General features: G+C 33.7%; 2 protein-coding genes and 1 long non-coding RNA gene across 5 annotated transcripts; all 3 read right to left on the bottom strand.

Moving 5' to 3' along the window:
• Positions 1–99: 99 nt before the first annotated feature.
• LOC148620502 (uncharacterized) lies at positions 100–5741 on the bottom strand. Of its 2 annotated transcripts, none has more exons than XM_088577006.1 (8): positions 5589–5741; positions 5193–5319; positions 4363–4517; positions 3550–3654; positions 2821–2892; positions 2324–2404; positions 1335–1425; positions 100–630 (listed from the first exon to the last, which is right to left on the bottom strand). In XM_088577006.1, exons 1-8 carry the CDS (start codon positions 5647–5649, stop codon positions 249–251), a joined length of 1074 nt encoding a protein of 357 aa, XP_088433132.1. In that variant the 5' UTR covers positions 5650–5741; the 3' UTR covers positions 100–248. The 2 variants fall into 2 exon arrangements, with proteins under 2 accessions (XP_088433132.1, XP_088433134.1); XM_088577008.1 differs by having other exon boundaries at positions 3550–3636.
• A 4445-nt stretch (positions 5742–10186) lies between these two features.
• On the bottom strand, positions 10187–12181 carry LOC148620501 (protein CFDP2-like). Its single transcript, XM_088577111.1, has 3 exons — positions 11291–12181; positions 10820–10951; positions 10187–10390 (listed from the first exon to the last, which is right to left on the bottom strand). The coding sequence occupies exons 1-3, from the start codon at positions 12179–12181 to the stop codon at positions 10187–10189; spliced, it is 1227 nt and encodes a 408-aa protein (XP_088433237.1).
• Positions 12182–14008: 1827 nt separating this feature from the next.
• LOC148620500 (uncharacterized) lies at positions 14009–21010 on the bottom strand. Of its 2 annotated transcripts, none has more exons than XR_015921343.1 (4): positions 20596–21010; positions 20098–20153; positions 15109–15187; positions 14009–14736 (listed from the first exon to the last, which is right to left on the bottom strand). It is a non-coding gene; the product is annotated as an uncharacterized LOC148620500 (long non-coding RNA). The 2 variants fall into 2 exon arrangements; XR_015921341.1 differs by having other exon boundaries at positions 14009–14428.
• Positions 21011–21585: the final 575 nt, after the last annotated feature.

The raw sequence follows: 21585 nt of genomic DNA, 5'->3' as shown, positions 1-21585 counted from the left end.
TGTTTCTGATTTTTACCATTTTGCCTGATTATTAAAAAAAATTACACTTTAATGGTTAAGTGCATTTTATGATATACGTTCAGGGGAATGAGCAGTGGATAAAAAGGAATAAAAAATTCTTTATTAAATAATTTTCAATTATGGGATTGTATGGTTACATGAACCGCCCAACTCGTCAACAGTGACATTTCTGTTTGAATGATTATGAAACCATATTGATATCAGATTTGTTTCTGATTAGAACATTTTTAGGTTGTAACAAAGTCACTGTCTACACACCCTTCGTTACTTAAAACAGACGCACGTGTCGGAACAAAATCACTATCTACACATTCGTCTTTCATGGTAGTAGATGTACAGGTGTTAACAAAATCACTTCCTACACACTCCTCTTTCATTTTGATATATTTTTGTTCGATATCAAAATCAGTATCTACCCAGACTTTATTGCCCTCTTTTCCCCCACTTTTTACATGCCTTTCCTTGTCGGTCTGCTGGTTTTGATTTTCTTTTTTTTTCTGATGACGGTCGTCATTTGCTGTATTCAATTTTCTATTTCGTGTGGTTTGAGGACAGCTCTTGTCCCTTTCTTTGAGAGTTGGTTCCGACTTTTTCACATTTGTGTCGTCTCTGAAACAACATTTCATAAATTGGATTCTTTATTTCTTTTGATGATAGCAGTGATATCTTACTTTTTATATATGTCGGTTAACACTTTCTAGCGACATAAAGGTAAATTTAAACTTAAACTAAGATGAAAAAACAAAGTGCGAACAGAAATATATTTTTTATTCAATTTGCATATTTGGAAACAGGTTCATATGATTTTATAATAAGGCTTCCCGTTACTGTTTATTATCATTATTATTATTATTATTATTATTGGTTTGAAAATGATTCAGTTCAGTATAATAAGGCACCCTAGGGCAACATTGCATGAAAAGAATAATCAAGCGAACCGAAGTTATAGCTGTAATCACAAGAATGTAATCCAGGGACAATGACCAGACATGGAAAATAGTCATACACAACAAAGAACATGAAGTAACTAAAATCATACATACAAAGAAACAAAAGCAAATGAGCAACTGGGACACTACAATGGGAGTATGGACCAGGGGCAATGGTAGGGTAGGCTTCCTCTGCTTTTCTAGAAACACCCGCCAAGAGTGAGATTTCGTAAATCAGTTCAAATATATTTAGAATACTTTAAAACTGCCCTTGAATAATGCAAGTTGCCTTCTGGTTGTTTCCGTCGGTATATATCTAACTAGTGTTACGTCCGCCAACTGAAAAGTTTCATTACTGATGAATGAAATAATTACGTAACTTACGTTTTCTTGATAGTTATGTTAACGTTCGGTGCCGTTGCTCTATATCTTTCACTGTATGGGGGAGGGTAAACATCAATCCTGTTTTCAGCCGCTAATAAGACATTTTAATGAATTAATATGAAATGAAATTCGAAACATAAACCATACACATATTTGATTATGTTTTGTGAAAGTTGCAAAAGATAACTTGGCTCATGAACCTTAAAGAGTGATACATAAACATGTTTGACTTCTAAAGGTTTATTTACAAGGGGCATCACTTAAAATATGGATTTCTTTTGGAAGCAATTTTTTTCACTAACTTTATTCCTTTAGCGGTAATCAAAAGAATGTAATCCAGGGACAGAGACCAGACATGGAAAACAGATTTATACAAGTAAGAACACAAAGTAACCAAAATCATACATACAAAGTAACAAAGGCAAATGAGCATCTCGGACTCCACTAAAAACTTGGACCTGGTGCATCGGTAGGTTACGCGTCCTATGCTTTTCAAGAAACACCCGCCGAGTTGGTCATAAAAAGTTAAGTTCGATATAGACGAAAGAGGAAAGGAAAACTATGACACGTTGAACAAAACGGTTTTCATGGAGCAGATGTATACACCGTAACCACCCACGAGTTTATGATGACGACCAAAAAAACTTTTGTAGTGATGACTTCAATCTTGTAGCAACATAACCCTGCTCCAGAAGCCTATTTGTTAGAGTTCTAGCGCGATACAAAAAAGTCTGCATGCTCTCTGCAAGCTCGGGCATGACGAATTAAAGATTACAATAAATCTGAAAATCTGCCGTAAACCGCGTCAGGAAATATTTCTCCAATATTAGTCTCTTATATCTATACAATTTATTGGAGATTAATGATCTGAATTTTTCGGAGTAGCAGTTTTAGTGAACTTGGACAAAATGTGTATGCTGCAATGTGAAGTTTATCTATTCTTCGTTGTTTCCTAGTTTTAAAATATTAGGAAAATCACTTTAACTCACACGTATCATCTCCGATACCATAACTAGTTTCATTGCTTCGTAGTGTATATGGATAGTCGTTTGTCCAGCCAGAATTAGATACTGTAAATTCAGAAATTATTGCGTACATTAATTGATGCGATTTTGTCATTTAAAAAAAGAAAAAATTGATTTTTATAACGTAAAAACACTTAGGCATGTTAACAATATCATAATGTGAGTTTTAACTGTTGGATATTAAGACAATTTTTTCGCAAAAATACAAATATCGAAATGATTTATAAATTTCCATCAACTGAACATGAAACTGCTACACCTATTTTTATAGAATGTGATTTTATATTGGCTTTTAATAATGTTCTTATGATTTTCAAAATTGAAATATCATAAATCAAATTAAAATAAGGTAACATAAACATAAACAAAACAAACAAACAATGTACAATTGATACTGATTTTCTGACTTTTTTATGGACAGCCTCTTAACACTTGAATGTGCAATTTTATCTTTATATTACCATTATGCGCGTGTGCCTGACCTCGGTTCCAATAAGTATTATGAGATTGTTGATGCGGATATCCATGATGTACTACAAGTAAAAAAGAATAATTACATCTTAATATGTAATAAAGATTACTTGATATCTTCATTTGATACTATGTACTATTAAACCAAAGAGTATATCGACAGTGCTCTGACATGTCGGCTATTGGATTGGTGCGTGTATATTGAAGCATTCTAAACCATAAACATGTCAACAATTAAAGTAGAGAATTTCCCGATTCTTTTATTTTTGTTTTCATTATAAAGAAAACAATCCGTCAAGTCGATGTAAACAGGTTTCACTCTTAAACAAAAAGGGTTTTTTTCATGTGTCATTTCTTTAAATGCTTTTTTTTTCAATATTTTATGCCTACGAAAAAAAGCAATTACTTGTAGTTGACCTTTTTTGTGTTCAAATATTTGTTATTTAGAAGACTAACTGGTAAAAGTACTATATGTACATGTGTAAAAAAAAACTGATAATACATTTAACGTCTAGGATTTATAGGAATTAACTTACGTAGAGCAAATTTTTTTTTTGTATGAAATCATGTCTGGATTGGTTAAAACAATCGCATTCAAGCAATGATTTATTGAAGGGAAACATTTTCATATAACTTCTAACACTAGATCCTAGTGTTGGTAAGTATTTGCACTGTATTTTATAACAATATAAATGTTCTGCAAAAGTGTTTTAACATACCTGGGGTTTGCGAATTCGACAACGTTGTCAACGGTACTGTTGATGGATTTCTTGGACTAGATCCATGATGATTTTGGTTAGGATTAGCTTTATAAATAGACAATACTAAAACAAAACTGATAACCCATTTTGATATGTACTTTCAGGATATCCTTGCATAATTCGGCAATTTTCCGTCGTCGATAGTACTTTGTTATGCTGTGTTGTGTGTTTAAATCTATTGCTTTTCAATATTATATAATAGTGAATATTTCAGTATGTGGTTTTCGTCATAAGCAATCAACACCCTTAGAAATTCATTTTTAAGGTTGTTAACGACATGACAATCATTTCAATCTATTAATATAAAAGACGGAACATTCTGGAAAAGTTGTTGTTCACATTTTTATCTGTGGTTGCATCCTCCCTTTCGATCGACACCTAGGTTAAGAGTTTTCCTATACAATTTCGTACGTTGTGTCAAAAGCTTACCATTTGTCCTACGGTCATGTATGGTTAAGTGTTTGTTTTATTTAAGTGTGTCTATTTAAAGTTAAGAAGTTATGGAAAACAAATGTCATCCGCACGTACACATGAATATGTAATAATACGTCATATTGTTCTTTAGAAATTTATGTATATATATATATATATATATATATATATATATATATATATATACCAAGTGATGAACATTATATATAAGTTTTATAGAAGTCATCTGCAAAACTTTAAAATTGTTTAACTCAGAACATTTAGCTATATATTTTGTGCTAATATTTTATTATGATCCTTACTGTGGTCAATATCTATTGCTTAGAATTCAATGCTTACATGATTGATTGTCCTGAGTCATTTGCTCAAACCACTGACGAATGTTGTTTTCGTATTTCTTTAATAAAGGGATTAAACAAGAACAGCAACAAATAATGATACCAACAGTAACGCATACTCCGACCCAACCTCCTAAGGAACTTCCATCTGTAGATCTATAGAAATATGATATACGTATTGAAAATGCTTTTTAGATGTTAAGTTAGTAAAGATTTTGAATACCAACTATCATGACAGATATGTATAAGTGCAGTTATGCATTTAAAAAAAGTAAATTTTGGTTTAAAAATATGTTTTCCCGAAAAACGAATAAAACGGTCATCAGTAATCCCTCTTAGATCCATTATGTTTAACGGCGCACAATAAGTTGAAAACAAGCAACAGTTTTAACCTTAGACAATTTGAAACAATTGAAATCTTCTCATTCCTACATGGTTTACTCCATCGTTTTTTTCCATTCAGAGATAGGTTAAATCTAAGCACTATTTCTATGGACGGGCTACATGTATCTCCTGTTATTGTTCTTTTGATAAGCATATTTTATGAAGCGGGATATATTATAATGAAAACTGATTTATTTACTTTTCTCTGTTGTCAACTGTGGACATGTCATCCATGGAAAACTCGAAAGGTATTTTTTGAAAGCAGAGGGCACTTACCCTGCCTGTGCACCTGGTCCATGCATACATTGCTTTATCAATGTTTAGTTTGTTTACTTCCTTGACGATACTAAGTACCTGTTATTGTGTTTAATTCATATCCTTTGTTGTGTGTGATACTTTTTCCTATTCCAGTTGTTAATCTTGTATTATGTCTTTTTTATAACTTACGGAGCCCTTGTTGTGGTATATGAGCAACAGGGAGAATAACTGGAGTCAGTATAACAGCATCTATCAGGGCAATACTCGTAAGTATACAAATCCGCGTCGGACAAACATCTAGAACCAGCTGATGCATCTGAGAATGGGATAGCATGTATATACACACATGTATTGGTTTTTTCTGTTATATCAAAGTTGAGACAATAGTTTAAGGACAGAATCAGGTATAATTACATTCAATTAAATGAAGATGCACGTGGCTTAAAAAACGTAAAGGTACAAATTCAGGTAAGTTCAATCCGATTATGAAGTTTCTTTCAACAAACTAAATCGTGAATCATTCGTTTAAACAGAATACGTTCATCACATGATATACACTATACATTGTATAATCGTAAAACTTACCGGAGCAAAGTAAAAAATACAAAACTGGTAGACCATAATGCATTTTGATAGTTAATATCATATAAAGATTCTGGCTTTTTATGTCATTGTATTCAAACAAACGAATATGTAAGAGTAGAGGTTATTGCTTTATTTCCGTTTGTCTATTAAGAAAGTTAGCATTGTAATTTGATCTCCACTTAGAATAGCGGAAGCTACATTTAGATAACACGATAAATATTTCAATTTGTTTTTCTCGAAAAGAAAGACTGTATAAATTTGTCGAATGGCCATTTGGAAAGGAAATATTTTTTTACGCTTCGGTATACTTATAAATGATATTTATGTTTTTCAACCCTCTATTTGTAGCTTTTTTGTGACTGATTCAATAAAAATAAACTGCTTACTCTTGTTTATCTATAGAACGTAAAAATAAAGTGTCAGAAAGATAATTGTTTGTTTATTCATTAAGTACAACATCAATACCATTATAAAATTCAATTAAGACTAAATTGTTTATCAAAACTATCTTAACACCACACCACTTATTATTCTCAGTACGTCCTTAAACTTTATCACACCCCTTAATAACATGGCTGAACTATTTTAAGCACCACGGAATACTAATAGGTTGTGCCTGATGTTTACATTGGCAGCCTTTTAAAACTGATTTCATTTGCACGGTAAACTCTTTAACTCTCAAATTGACAAAACTTGCAGAAATAAATTCAAATATTCTCATGTATTCTTATAAAATGAAATGCGTTATGAGTTATTGCTTGCATTCATGGTTTAAAACAGACAAATATGCCTCCTATGGCTCTAAAAGTTGACATGCTGTGTCATTAGTTAAAATTATTAGTTAATTCATTACTGAAGAAAAATATAACACTCCGTATTATGGCTATAAAATTTTGACATGTTTCTTTTTGTGCTTCAAACTCGGCAACCATGAAGATTTAGTAAAAGGTACAGAAAGGCAATTATGTGCATTGAGACTTTCTTATGTGGTGTTGGCTGTGGAACTATTTAGCTAATTCTATTTAGCCTGTCATAGACTCATAATTTTGTGATTTTGATGATTTTGCATCAGTGTGGGTTCTATTTTTAGAAAACAATTAATATGGCCCACACACCGCTTTCACAGTTACTGCCACACGACACACAGGACAATGACAAACTGAATGTAAGAGGTAGAAGTCATTCAGGTAAGAGTCAGTTGTCCTCCAACTCAAATGATAATATGAAATCCTCCTCAGCTGTCCATATGTAACATTTAAAACACAAGGTGAATCTTTCACATGGCAGATCTGCCACTGCTAAATACATGAGTGATGACAAAAGGATCATTGAAGAACAAACTACACTCTAAAAACAGAACTTGCAAACTGAAAATTAGAACAACAAGCCATAAGATGAGACATTCAAATCCAAATGTTCAGCTATCTATATTGGGTATATGGAACTCGAGCAGTATGGGCGAAGGAACTCACTGCGATTCAACAACTTTCCGATTAATAGAGACCAGCTAGAATGACTGATGATGATAATGTGAACATAGTTAACAAGAAGTTAATTTTGAACCCGGAATCTCCGCAAACGACACCACCCCTTTACACATCATTACTGACTTTAAAGATGGTAAATTTCAACTCGTTTGCCTTTTTAGTAACTGGAAAATCAAATGCAATATACATTTCAAAGAAGAACCTCAAAGACAATACTGACAAAAAAATCCATACCGAGGATCTTTCCAGAACCAGGCAAACGCTGATGAAACAACTGTATAACCACCGCTTTGAAAATGACATCGATTCGTTTTTGACACTCCGATGGTAGGATTTTGTAGTGAAAGAAGGGGCAGGTAGATTTCTCATAAAGAACAAAGATGTTTTTACAGTATATGATAATTGTGGATGGAAAAATCATATTGATATGATTACAACCAAAGCATACGATCGTTTAAATATATTAGGAAAATTTAAAGTAATTTAGACTGACCCTTGAAAAACTTTACATAAATTTTTATTAGACCGATTTTTGAATATGCCGATGGACACTGCAAACACTGCAAACCCTGCTATTCTAAAACTCAAAGTTGAAAAGATTCAAACTGATGCAGCAAGAATAATTACAGGGAGTACTAGATTAACATCAATTAACAATTTATATATAGAAACTGGATGGCAGAAAATCACAAATTAAAACTAATGCACCAGATTTTGAACATTATGTCACCGCATTATCGTTGTTAACGATGTCTACATTAACGTTATAATCAGTCATTTGTAGCTGTGGTCTCTGTTAATCAGAAAGTTATGGAATTATTAACCCTACCGGTACACCTGGTCCATGCTCCCAGTTTTTAGTGGAGTCCGAGTTGCTCATTTGCGTTTGTTACTTTGTATGCTCTTTGTTTTTTATTTCTGTTTTCCATGTACCGCGCTAAAACTCTAACAAATAGGGTTCTGGAGCAGGGTTATGTTGTTAGTTGCTACAAGATTGAATGAAGTCATCACTACAGAAGTTTTATGGTCGTCATCATGAACTCGTGGATCGTTATGGTGTATCCATCTGTACCATGAAAGCTGATGTATTTAACGGGTCATAGTTTTCCTTTCCTCGTTTGTCTACCGACAGTTGTTATACTTACGTTAATTATGCTATCAAATAATTTTTAACTGAACCCAGGACCTGATTAATATGAAATATCAGTTTTGGAATATACCCGAAGTATATGCCTAAAATTGACTATATAGGGAGCATATGTCATGAAGCTGATATTATTTGTATAAGAGAAACACACTTAGTTGAGAATGTTACAAACGACAACAAATTTATCGAAGGTAAGTACCACTTTCCAGTCAGAAATTACATTCTTGCAAATTTCTTTAATAACGCATACTTCGAATAAGAGTTTTTTATGGAGCTACTGTCATGCAGACTTTCAAACATGCAATGAACTGATAGTGCAATTGACTCCATTAACTCTTTGAATAACAACTGTAAACATTTTACCCAAAAAATACTTAGATATTAAACATGAATGTGTTCCTGGGAAAGTGGTAACAATTCGTCCAAATGACAAGATATGGTTCAACTCAGAGTTACGTAGAAAAATAAGAAATCGTAACAGATTCCTCAAATTAAAAATCAAAATAAAAAGGATATCCATATGAATAAATAATAATAAAAAAAGAAAAGTAATGTTAATTACATTACAAGGAACATTTTTTTTCTTAAATGTAAATAATATACAAGATGAATTAAACATTAATGATCCTTAATAAAGAAATTCACCTAAGGTACTGATGAAATTGCTTAGATTAGCAATTGGAAAAGTAACACGGTGATGTTGTATCTGAGGAATATGAGAACGCGTGCCTTCTCAATAATAATGTTTGTTCTATCTATGATTAATGATACTGGTATTCAAACACCTTATTTTGAACAGCCAACTAACTCATCTATTGATATGTTTATAATTTTTTAAGATGTTAAAGAAACAATCATGAAATACTTACATTTGGTAAAACCCCAAGACCTGATTTAATTAGTCACCACATGCTAAACAATACAAAAGATACAATATGTTTTCCATTATCTATGCTTTCTAATTTGTCCCTTTAATCAGCCCAATTCCCCGAACTAAGTAAAACCGTAACGCAACTTTTTAAAGGGAGATAGACTCGAAATTTCAAACTATAGACCCATCTAACTTATGTCATCTGTCGACAAGGTTTTTAAAAGGGTTGTGATTTATGATTTATTCCATTTCGTCCATGGATGGACATAGGGCGACTACAGTTTCTCTCCATTCGCTTCGGTTTTGGGCGATGGTGTTACAATTCTTCCACGTTAGTCCTACTCTCTTCAGTTCAGAGTTCAAACCCCTCCTCCAGGTGTTCTTTGGTCTTCCTCTTTTTCTTTGCCCTTGGGGATTCCAATCTAAAGCTTGCTTTGTAGTGTTCTTCCTTAAAGTATGACCAATTTCCATTTTCGGGTTCGAATGGTGTTTTCTATTGGTTGTTGTTTTATTCTTTGCCAGAGTTTCTTGTTTGTTATTTTTTCTGGCCATCTGATATTCAGTATATTTCTTAGGCACTTGTTAACAAAGACTTGTATAGATTTCATGGTGTTTTCTGTTTCTCTCCAGGTCTCGCAACCATATAACAGGACAGACTTAACATTGCTGTTGAAAATTTTGATCTTAGTAGTCGTTCACAGTGTTCTACTTTTCCATACTGGCTTTAGAATGGAAAAAGCCTGTAATGCTTTCATCTTTCTGGCTTGTACATCTTCGTCAGTGCCTCCAGTTGTACTCATGACACTTCCAAGGTACGTAAATTTATCTACATTCTCTATCTGTTGGTTATTTACCAATATTGGATCCATCTGGTTTTGTTGGATTCTCATGGCTTTGGTTTTGGCTGTGTTGATATACAATCCTGTTCTTTTAGCTGTTTCTTCGAGATGGTTGACCTGGTGTTGGGAATCTTGAAGACGATGCGATAGTGTGCATATGTCGTCTGCAAATTCGAGGTCTTCTAGACGAGATGTTAGTGTCCATTGTATACCATGAGGGTCGTTGTAAGCTGTTGTTGCTATCCAGTCGATGACTATGAGAAAGAGAAGGGAGAGAGAGTGCATCCTTGCCTTACGCCAGTTGTTACAGGGAAAGGATCCGTCAATGTACCAGCATGTATGACCTGACAAGAGAATTCTTCATACAGTAACTTAATCATGGAAATAATCTTTGGAGGAATCCCATAGTGTCCTAGAATGTTCCACAAGACCTGATGATCTATGCTGTCAAATGCTTTCTGGAAGTCAATAAAGTTTAGATATAGGGATGACTGCCATTCGATCGTTTGCTCAATAATTATTCTGAGTGTTGCAATCTGGTCGACACATGATCGTTCTTGTCTAAATCCAGCTTGTTCATCTCTCAGCTTGCTATCAATCTCTTCTTTCATTCTTTGTAAGATTATACTACATAGGATTTTACTAGGAATGGACAAAAGAGTTATTCCTCTACAGTTGTTGCAATTGGATTTGTCCCCCTTTTTAGGTAGTTTTACCAAGAGTCCCTTTTGCCAGTCTTTTGGAATTTTTTCTTTTTCCCATATCTGGTTTAATAGCCCAAGAAGATATTGAATGGTAGTGTCATTCATGGACTTGAGGGCTTCTGGTGGTATGCCATCGATTCCCGCTGCTTTCCCATTCTTAAGATGTTTTAGGGCTTTTCTTACTTCATTTTCGGTAATTTTGTCAGTCTCTATGTTAAGTGTTGGACCTTCTTCAAGTATTGGTGGATTTGTTGGTGGTGGTCTGTTCAATACCTCACTAAAGTGTTCTTTCCATCTGTCAAGCTGATCTTCTAGCTTTGTGAGGGTATTGTTGTTTTTATCTTTGACTGGTAAATTTTCATTTTGAGAGATCTTTCCACTGAGTTGTCTTGTGATGTTATACAATGTTTTGATGTCTCCTTTTAAGCAGGCTTTTTCAGCTTCTACTGCTAACTTTTCAGCATGGTTTCTTTTATCTCTTTTACAGCTTTTCTTCACTTCTCTGTCTTTTGCGCTGTAAAGGTCTTTCAGGTTTTTCTTTTGCTGTCTGGTTTTGGCACTCATCAACTTTTCTTTTATTTCCCTTCTTTCAGATATTGTATCCCATGTTTGATCTGACATCCATTTCTTTCTTTTCACTTGAATGAAACCAACTGTTTCTTCGCATGCTTCCAGAATGGCTGTCTTTGTTGAGTTCCAGATGTCATCAATATCATTGTTCATTTCTTCGTTGTCAAGATCTAGTAAAGTACTAAATCTGTTCCTGAGTGTAATGTGGAAGTTTTCTTTCACTTTCTGATCTTTAAACTTCTCAACATTAAACTTCCTTTTTGTAGTCTCTCTTTTCTTTGTTGTTAAAAGCTTGAGTTTAATTTTTCCAATTACAAGGTGGTGATCTGATGCTGCGTCTGCTCCACGTTTTGTTCGTACATCTTGTAATGAAGATCTCCATCGACGGCTTATTGTTATGTGGTCTATTTGGTTTTCAGTGTCTCCAAATGGTGAAATCCATGTGGTTTTATGACAAGATTTATGTGGAAACCAAGTACCGCCAATTACTAGACTGTTTATAGCGCAAAAGTCAGCAAACATCTCTCCGTTCTCATTCATTTGCCCTATTCCATGTGGTCTTATCTCCCTTTCTCTACCTCCTCTGTCATCACCTACTTTGGCATTCAGATCTCCTAAGATGATAAGGATGTCTCTTTTAGGAACGGCATCAACAACTGATTGTAATAAGTTGTAGAAGTCATTTTTATCATCTTCGTCTGCGGTGTTTGTTGGTGCATACACCTGTATAAATGTTGTTTTCTGGAATCGAGTGTCAAATCTAGCTGATATCACTCTTGCAGATATTGGATTCCACTCCAAAAGCGATTTCTTGGTTTTCTTTGTAAGCATGAATCCCACGCCTTTGTCATGTATGTCGTCTTCATTTGGATTTCCTGAGAATATGACCGTATGACCTGAAGATAGTGTTGTCATTCCAGCTGTATTCCATCTTACTTCGCTGAGTCCTAGAATTTTGATATTGTATCTATCCATTTCGTTCGCAATTTGCAAGCTTTTGCCACTTTGATACATTCTTCTAACATTCCAAGTGCCTATGGTTGTTTGTTGTTTTGGTGAGAACAACTTCATCAGCTTTCGCGTCATTTGCTGTCTTCGATGTTTGGTTTGGTCATCTTTCTCTAGTCGTTGACGAGTCCGAGGAATGACTTTTACTGTAATCGTTTCTGTAACCATTTGTATCCACTAGTGGGGGGTTGGCCCTCTAGCTTCAGCTTTATTTTAATGTGGTGGTCAGCAAGTCCCTCACATGCTTTTGTATCAGAGTCAGCTCTCCTAGATAGGTTCCCTACCATGGGTGACGACTCCTTTCTAGCCGGGTTTTACATCAGAGTTTCCTCTCCTAGACAGGTTCCCTTTCAAAGGTTTGATCCCAGTCTGACCATCGTTTTCTGTCTGGGTTGTCTCCCGTAGCCTTTGACTCAACAGTCCATCACAAGGCAGCGATCTATTTAACCCATAGGTGGGGCAAGGTTGGTGAGAGCCAGGGCGTGTTCCACGCGCCGGTGGGCCTGCACTCTACACCTCTAGGGTCCTTGTTACTCCGAGATCCCCTTCATGTTAGCCTTGAGTACTAGACCCAAGTTACCGTGTGTTACCTCGGGGAGGCAAATTGAAGGAGTCTTGGTAGTGTAGAGGCTATATACTGGCAGAGGAAGGCTTCTGCTTACGCTGCTCCCCTTTTCGTCTACACGTAGACTAGCCAGCGTCAGTAGCGATCTAGAGACGTTCGATCACTACTGCACCAGACGCATATCACTACCCTGTGGTTATTAAGCCACCAACACACAAAAAGGGTTGTATTTCCGTTTAATTATTTGTTGTTTAGTAACATACTGTATGAATACCAATCAGGTTTATCCCAGGCCATTCTACAGTTCACCAGCTACAGGAAATTAATCATAAAATAACGATGACTCGCGAAGAAAGAAACATATCTTCTTTTATTTTCCCTAAAGTATCTGCAACTTCTGACACATAAGTTTACCGATAAAACTTAAAGCATATGGTATAAGCAAACAAATGCTGGAGTACCACAAGGCTCTATTCTTGGTCCTCTTCTTTGTCTGATGATCTCATCAGTTTTATCAGACTTTTTGCGGATGACACTTTGCTATCATACCCCGCACAATCGTATTCTTTAATCGAAGATGTAATGAATTTAGACCTAGATAATATGACAACATAAAAACCAAGACTTTAACTCACTGAAATTATTTGTTCTCGGTAATTATTCATTCTTCATTTTATTTGAGGTTATCGATACATTTTGCTTTGCTAAATGAATGAGAACACAAAAAGTAGCAAGAGAAAGCAATATTTCAAGATATACAGAATAACAGCAGTTTTGAAGTCGAGACAGAAAATATCACAGTAAACTCGATAAGGCGAGTCACTATATTCTGTCAAGACATTAAAACGTTACATTAATCTGTTCATCGGCAACATCACGGTCGATTTGTCATTGACAGTAGCCTTAGATAGAGAATATTAGGTAATAGAAATAAAAACCCTTAAACCTGCAAATACTAAATCAATGAAAGAAACGCACTCATACATAGAAATTCATGACAAAATACATTCTCGACTTTCTCCATGTGTTAACAGCTCGAATATATCTAGTAAAGAAATGTCATTTGATACTTTGAGCATTGTAAGTGTTTTTTTTTTTCAAGACTTCTGTAATCTAAAATTGCTTAAAAATACTGTTTTAGACCGGTGAAAGGCAAGATGAAAAAACAAAAGTTATCATCATGTAAAGTTGAATAATGCAATGTTTTTTTATTAAAAATAAATCCAATGGAATGTGAGAAGAACGCCGACCCTTTGTTCATACATTTGTAATAAATAAGTTTAATGAGGCAACTTTTCACCTTAAATTGCACAAAATCACTGTCTACATTCGTCAATTTAAGCAAGAATTCAGGTAGTCACTGTCTACCTACGCATACAGCCGTGACATTAGTCGCTGGTTCGTAAGGACTGATATAGTCACTGTCTTCACATTCGCACTGACTGGTAACAGATTCTCGCACATTGACAAAGTCACTGGCTACACATCCGCACTGACTGGTAACAGATTCTCGAACGTTAGCAAAGTCACTGTCTACGCATTTGTCTGTATCTTTTAGAACATCTCCAGGGGCATACAAATCACGTTCCAAACAGTCTGTCATTTCCTTTATTCTTATAAATGGATCGTTGAAAGCGCTTAAATTACAACTATCAAAACAATTTTCTTTATCGATTGTTTTATTATGAAAATACTGCTTGGTTTGCTTCCAATTGTCTTATTAATTAATATTTATTTTTAATTGTGATATATTTCTGGTGTGTGTTCAACTTGTGCGATGTCAATCGTATTTTCTACGGTGTCATTTCTTTTATGTTTTCTGTCTTCAGTTGTCTTTTTTGTGTTAATAATGTCAGCCGTCAATGGTCTCTCAACAGTTCGGTATAAATTGCCTAGTGTTATTTTATTCACTTCTGGGTCGAAGATTATTGGTTGTATGGTTGGGAGTGAGACATTCCTGCTGGCAATAGAATTAATTTGTCAAATTGATCTCTCTGAAGATGAATTAAATTACAAATTCAAACAATAACAAAAAAAAACTTGTTTTTTTTACGCTTGGCATTAGTACCCAAGAATGCCAGCCTTTTAATATATAACAAAAAAAGCTTAATGCCACTAACCTCCTAACCTATCGGCAACATAACTTAACAAAAGCTAGTAAAAGCTGTATTTTCAATTTGTGTGTTGTGTTCTTTTTCCTTATTCATTTTATGTATTGTTTTGTTATTTTTTTTTACTTTTTGGCATTAAAAAGTGGGTTATATAGAAAATATTGCACACATAACATCGGAAAAAGCATGCTTCTAAATTAAATTATTTTGATACATACATTTTAATTCAGAATATGCGGTTTGTGATTCCAAAACTTGGTTTTTAGAGTCAGCGTTGCTTTGTCCGCTTTTCTTGAGCTTAATAATAAAACAATCAAATATTAAACAGTATACAGAACTGTTAAGTTAATATCCAACTTGAGTATTTGACAGGGATTCTAATAGAAATCTAAACAAATGTAATCAGAGGACAAAACCCAGACAGGGAAAACATACACACAACAAAAAACATTAAATAACATAAATAATACGCACAAAGTAACAAAAGTAAATGAGCAATTTGGACTCCACTAAAAACTTGGAGCATGGACCAGGGGATACGGTAGGGTAAGCGTTCTAATAATTTCAATTAAACTTATTTTTTTCTGCATTTTGTTTCTTTTGAAATCATCTAGTAAAAGTTTGCCTTGAGTTGTTTATTTTTGCACAAATTATTGCTTTGTGATATCAAGTTCAAGTTCAAATTCAAAATTTCCAACAAATGATTTATGAATGAAGCATGTTTATGGTGACTTTTGTTAATCTAATCTTGTCTATTTTTTAAACTATTACCAAGTTGCCTGCTGCGCTTTCTGCATGATAATTAGCCAGAAATGAATGATCTGCCCTAATGTCAATGTTGGTCATTAATTTGTTTTCGTGTCGTTATTTGGCTTTTTATTGTATTTAAGGAGTGTCTTCGTTCTGTTACCGTGGTTTTTATTACTTTTGTTGTTGGGGCTTTACAGAACTTGAATGTGTTTACACTTTTTATAGGGCTTATACGATGGTGCATTTGTTGTATTCACTATATATGTTTCTTTTTATTCTGCTTTTCTAGAAACGTTTATTGTAAGAAGTTTAGCGCGGTACAAAAAGTGTGCGTAATAGTTCTGGCATGTAATAATTGTGATATGAAAACGTCATATGCATGTGCTGAAACGATATTGCCACTGATTAAAGATGACGATACGAAATATATAGCGGAAACTGAGGTCAAAAGATCTAGCAAAGAGATCCTTTCTTTGTATCAGATCAGCTATTAGGTCAGCCTCATAAGAATGAAGAAATAGGTCAGCGAGTAGAGGAGCGAGCACAATTTGTTCCCATTGCAATGTGTTGAAAAACACTGTAATTTCTATACTATCGGAATCAAGGAATAAGGAAAGAAAAACACTTATCAATTATCTATATATCGCTTCAAAATATAGAATGATCAAAGGAGGAGAAAAAACCTTGAGTGGCATTATTCAAGTTCATTGCCAGATCATGAAAGAAGGAAATAGCGACATCGGCCACAATGCAAATAAGTGAAGTGAAATCTGGAAAGGTTTGATTAGTTATCATTTCAATCAGACGTGAATTGTAACTGATAATTCCTTGTCTCATCAGTAAGAGTAATCAAGGGAACCCAGATCCTATCGTTCAAACAATTTTGATGAAAGTAATAAAACTGGCTGCAAATATATGATTGTTTACGAATCATATCTAAGTTCACAAGTCGAAAGGCAAAATCGTCTCAATTATTGAGCTTTTCATCAAATTTTCAAGTTTAAGTGATTTAATTCGGGTAGGGTTTGAAGATCATATCAATGTTACGTGTATTATTGGTTCGTCAGGTCCTTGCAAATATTTGTACATAACAAGTTAACTTATCCAATTTACAAAAATAGAACACAATATATGATGTGACAAATTTTACAGACTGAAAAAACACTGCAAAAAAGATATGTAATCGACTATTAACTTAATTATTAGTAAATTTTAAATTGGCGTCAAAGATTAAAAAAATGAAATTATTGAATACACTACTTTTTTAATGAGACAATTTTATCATTCTGTATTTTTAGGGGTTTTTCTTGCCAGTGTTTTCTGGTTGCCGTCGTTTAAATACTTGAATAAGCATTTTACATTTACAAATACAGATGACAAGGCACACACGGGCATTAAATGATATATGTATGTGTATATTTTTAGTTGCATCCTTCAAAAACTATTGCTCTGGTTGTTTTCATTAAAATCATGCACTTGCCATTTATTTCATTATCCTTCCGATTCGATTTGATTCTACATCTTTAAGTCGCTGATTTCATTAATGTACAACTTAAACAAAGAAAAAAGACAACCTAGACTTAAAAGAATTAGAAATGTTAAAACGTCCCCAGATCTGACTATCTATATTGCCCCAAGAAGCCGGTCATCCGTTGCAAATAGAGACCTGGTGCATCAACACATTTACAAATCACAAAGTAGACCATATATTCTAGGTGAGAAAATAACTGTTATACAGTCTCCGAATTGTTGTCCACCTGAATTGTAATAGGTAGTGAGGTTTAAATGACCAGTTAACTGAACTGGTTGAAGGATTAATTGATCGGTCGTATCGGTTTGTTGCTATCACCCAGCGGTCTAATGTTTGATCCTCGGTAACGGGCCAAAATCATGCTCTCTCGTTACATTTTGTGCCCAACTTTGTCTATAAATATTTTGATATAAAATCACGTTACTTTTCGTTATATATCGTATATTGCGAAAATATTGTCATTGGTCTGGAAGTATGAAAATGTTTTTTTTTTAATTGAAGAAAAGTTCTAAACAAATTTAGTTAATAAAGTGTTTTTACCAAGCAATCATATTGCTTTGAATATGAAATAAAAAAAAAAACCTTTTTCTATGTGTGAAAACATGTCCATATTTGTTAAATATGGATTATTGGGAACACATTTTCCTTGTTCCAGGAGAACAAAAATACCAAAATTTCATAAAATATTGGTAAAAAGTACTCTTTTTTTTAAATAACTTAGCTATTTTAACTAATGCGATACCATTTTATTTATCTATAAAAGAAAATATTGCATTGTTGATATGAAAAATGTCCATTTTATTATACATGGTACATAGCGAAAACATTTCCATTAGTCGTTGAGTATGAAAATATTGAAATTTCATAAAATTATGGTAAAATATACTCAATTTTTAGATAATAGAGTGTTTTTGACAGATGCAATACCATCTAAATATGAGAAAAAGTATTTTCCTATGTAAAATGTCCATATCTGTTGTATATGAATCATTGGGAACACACTTTCCTTGTTCCAGGAGAATAAAAATACCCAAAATTCATAAAGTATTGGTAAAAAGTATTTTTTTTTAAATAATTTAGCTTTTTTAACAAACGCTATACCATTTTTTTAGTAAATAAAAAAAGAAACCATTGCATTGTAGATATGGGAAGTGTCCATTTTTATTATACATGGTACACTGCGAAAACAGTTTGACTGGTCTTGGAATAAGAAACTATTATTGGAAACACAATTTCTTTGTTCCAGGAGAATTAAAATATCAAAATGTCATAGAATATTAGTAAACTCTATTTTGAAAAAGATTAGCTATTTTTACTAATTGGATACCTTTTTATTGGTCTGAAAAAAAAAAAACTTCATTGGTGATATGAAAGGGTAATCAAGCGAACCAAGGTTACATCGGTAATCAAAAGTATGTAATCCAGGGACAAAAACCAAACCAGACGTGGAAAACAGACATACAGAACAAAGAACATAAAGTAAATAAAATGATAAATACAAAGTAACAAAGGCAAATGAGCAACTCAGACTCCACTAAAACTGGGAGCATGGACCAGGTGCACCGGTAGGATAAGCGTCCTCTGCTTTTCTAGAAATAACCGCCGAGTTGTTCATAAAAAGTCAAGTCCGGGGTAGACAAACGAGGAAAGGAAAACAAAGACCGTTGAATAGATCAGTTTTTCATGATGACGACCATAAACCTTCTGTAGTGATGACTTCAATCTTGTGGCAACATAAGCCTGTTCCAGAAGCCTATTTGTTAGAGTTCTAGTGCGATACAAAAAGTCTGCGTAGTTTCAACTACTTCTGGCATAACGTATGATTTGTGATATGAACACTTAATACGCAGGTGCTGAAGGGATGTTGCCACAGATGAAAGGAAAGTTGACAATTCTGAATGAAAAGTCATCATGTTTGTCGTAAAGTTTGGTCAATAGTTTTCCTTTACCATCGATTTCTAAGTGTAGGTCAAGATATGAGGCTGACCTCACAGTGTCTGTAGTATCCTTTATCTCAAGTTCTTTGGGGTAGATGCGATGTATCAAATCCCCGAAATTAGGATTGTTTAAAGATAATACGTCATCTCTATAGCGGAAGCTGAAAGTAAAGGATCTAGCTAAACGATATTCTTTCTTTCTGATCAGATCAGCTATAAAGTCAGCCTCATAAGAGTGAAGGAATAGGTCAGCTAGTAAAGGAGCACAATTTGGTCCCATGGGAATGCCGACCGAATGTTGAAAAAACACGTCCACTACACTGGACAAATATGTTGTCTATTAAAATTTCCAGTATTTTGTAAACATTTTCCTCTGTATATTTGGAAGATGATTTGGAATTATTTCTTACAAAGTATGAGGAATCTCTACCAAAAACTATTTATTTGTATCTAGGTGTACCATCTTTTTTGGAAAAACAACGATGTATAATATAAACATGTATAATATACACATATTGTCTAGGTTTCATGCATTAAAATGCGTTAATTCATATCACAATTGTGTTGCGATTTTTCGAAAGGTTTATAAATTATCATGAAAATTAAGTAATAAAAAGGATATTCCATTAATTTTAGGTCCATGTCATTAGATTTACAGAAATGTTAAAATGGTGTATAATGCTTAGGTAACAAAAATGTGTTTGCCTGTCTAAAGTCATAACAACAAAGCTCAGACTAGAGGCAAATGAGTAGTGAGAAATACGTCTACTCTCGTCTTGTGACTGATTTTGTCAAAGTTGTGACTAGAATACAGAAAAAATTCGGAAAATCAGGAAATGTTATAGGAAACATACCGCCATAGTCGATCAACTATGTAGATTACCGTGAAGTACAGTTCAACGAAATGAAACTAAGTAAAGTTACTGTTCAATCAAAATCCTAGGCGGCATTATCTTTTTACACTTTAATGTAAACGTTTACATACTTACCGCCGTTCCTTTCATCACCGTTATCACCACAATCATTATCACGGTCACACTTTTATCTGTTAGAATATATTTACTGTTGTCACATCCCATTTCATTGAACCCACAAATTGTTACAGAAATTACGATGAAACAAAACATATATTTGAAAAAGAATATATTCACAATATTTGTATTGTACCTTGCATACTTTTCGAAAGATATTTCGTTTCTAATTCTTATTCTTTCACGAGACTTGACTTTCAACTAAAAGCATGGCGGGTGTTTTGCAAGAAGCAGAAAACTCACTTTTCTGAACACTCGAAGTTCTCATTTGATTTAAGTGAGGTTAGTGCATTAGATAGCACATGTTAAGGTACAGTTGGACGTAAATCAAGAAATACATTTAATTTCAATTTATACAGCTAGCTGTAGTTAAAACAACAACTTTCTTAAGTTTTTTTTAAAAGTTTTGATAAAAATATTTGCAGTTTAGTACTTGTTTCTTTTTAATATACATACTGTTTTCATCACTGTTATCTCCACAATCATATTTGTAGTTTAGTACTTGTTTCTTTTTAATATACATACTGTTTATCTCCACGATCATTACCATTGTCACATTTATAACGATACATTTACCATTGTCACATTTGTAACGATACATTTACCATTGCCACATCTCATTTCATTCACCCCACAAGTTCCTTCGATTAATGAAAACATTAGATATTAGTTATTACACTTTTACTTGCTGAACAAACGTATGAAACCTAAAGTTTAATTGCCTGTATTCATAATAAGTATAAATTGTTCATTGAGTCATGATCATTGGTTAAAATAGCAGATTTTCTTCAAGTTTACAAAACCAGGAAGTTGATTACATAATCCATAGAAATACAAGCCACTCTGGACCCATGTACTAGTTTGGTTTTCTGAATCATTTGTGTCAATTTAATCAGATTTGGTGGATCTACGTTGGCACAGGCATCACAAACAAATTGATCACGTTTGTACCTAACTTAAGCTATTTTTACAAAATCAATTCTACAACTGAAAATTAGAATATGATTACATGCATGTAAAACATTAAGTCCTACACAAAAAGGCAGATTTCGAACATTTTTTTACAAAGTTTAGAAATAAAGCCTAGACATTGACCAAAAATTATCCCTTAGTGTATTGTAGAATTACACGATGCGTGGTACCCTGAAAGAAACGTCTTTACCGTCTAAAGCACTTGCGTATTCCCCGTTTCTGGTTGGTTTACGCTGTTTTCTTTTTTATGAGCACATTTTAGTTTCGGAATGTTATAAAACATGCTTTTGTCTTAATCCTTACTGTATTTCGACATTGTTTTGTGAACCTATACATCACTATTACATCTTCTACTACTTCTTCCTAAGCTGAATTGTTATTTACTTTTGTTCCAAACTGATGTTAGTAATGCGTGTTTTCTATCATCTGTTTAAATAGGAGTGATACAATACTTCTTATTTACAATTAGTTTAT

Source organism: Perna viridis, chromosome 4 (assembly GCF_037379345.1).
Source record: "Perna viridis isolate PV_CMFRI_1.1 ecotype Kerala chromosome 4, ASM3737934v1, whole genome shotgun sequence".
NCBI lineage: Eukaryota > Metazoa > Mollusca > Bivalvia > Mytilida > Mytilidae > Perna > Perna viridis.
Note: the sequence above shows the minus strand (reverse complement) of the source record. Positions and strands in the feature narration are given on the sequence as shown.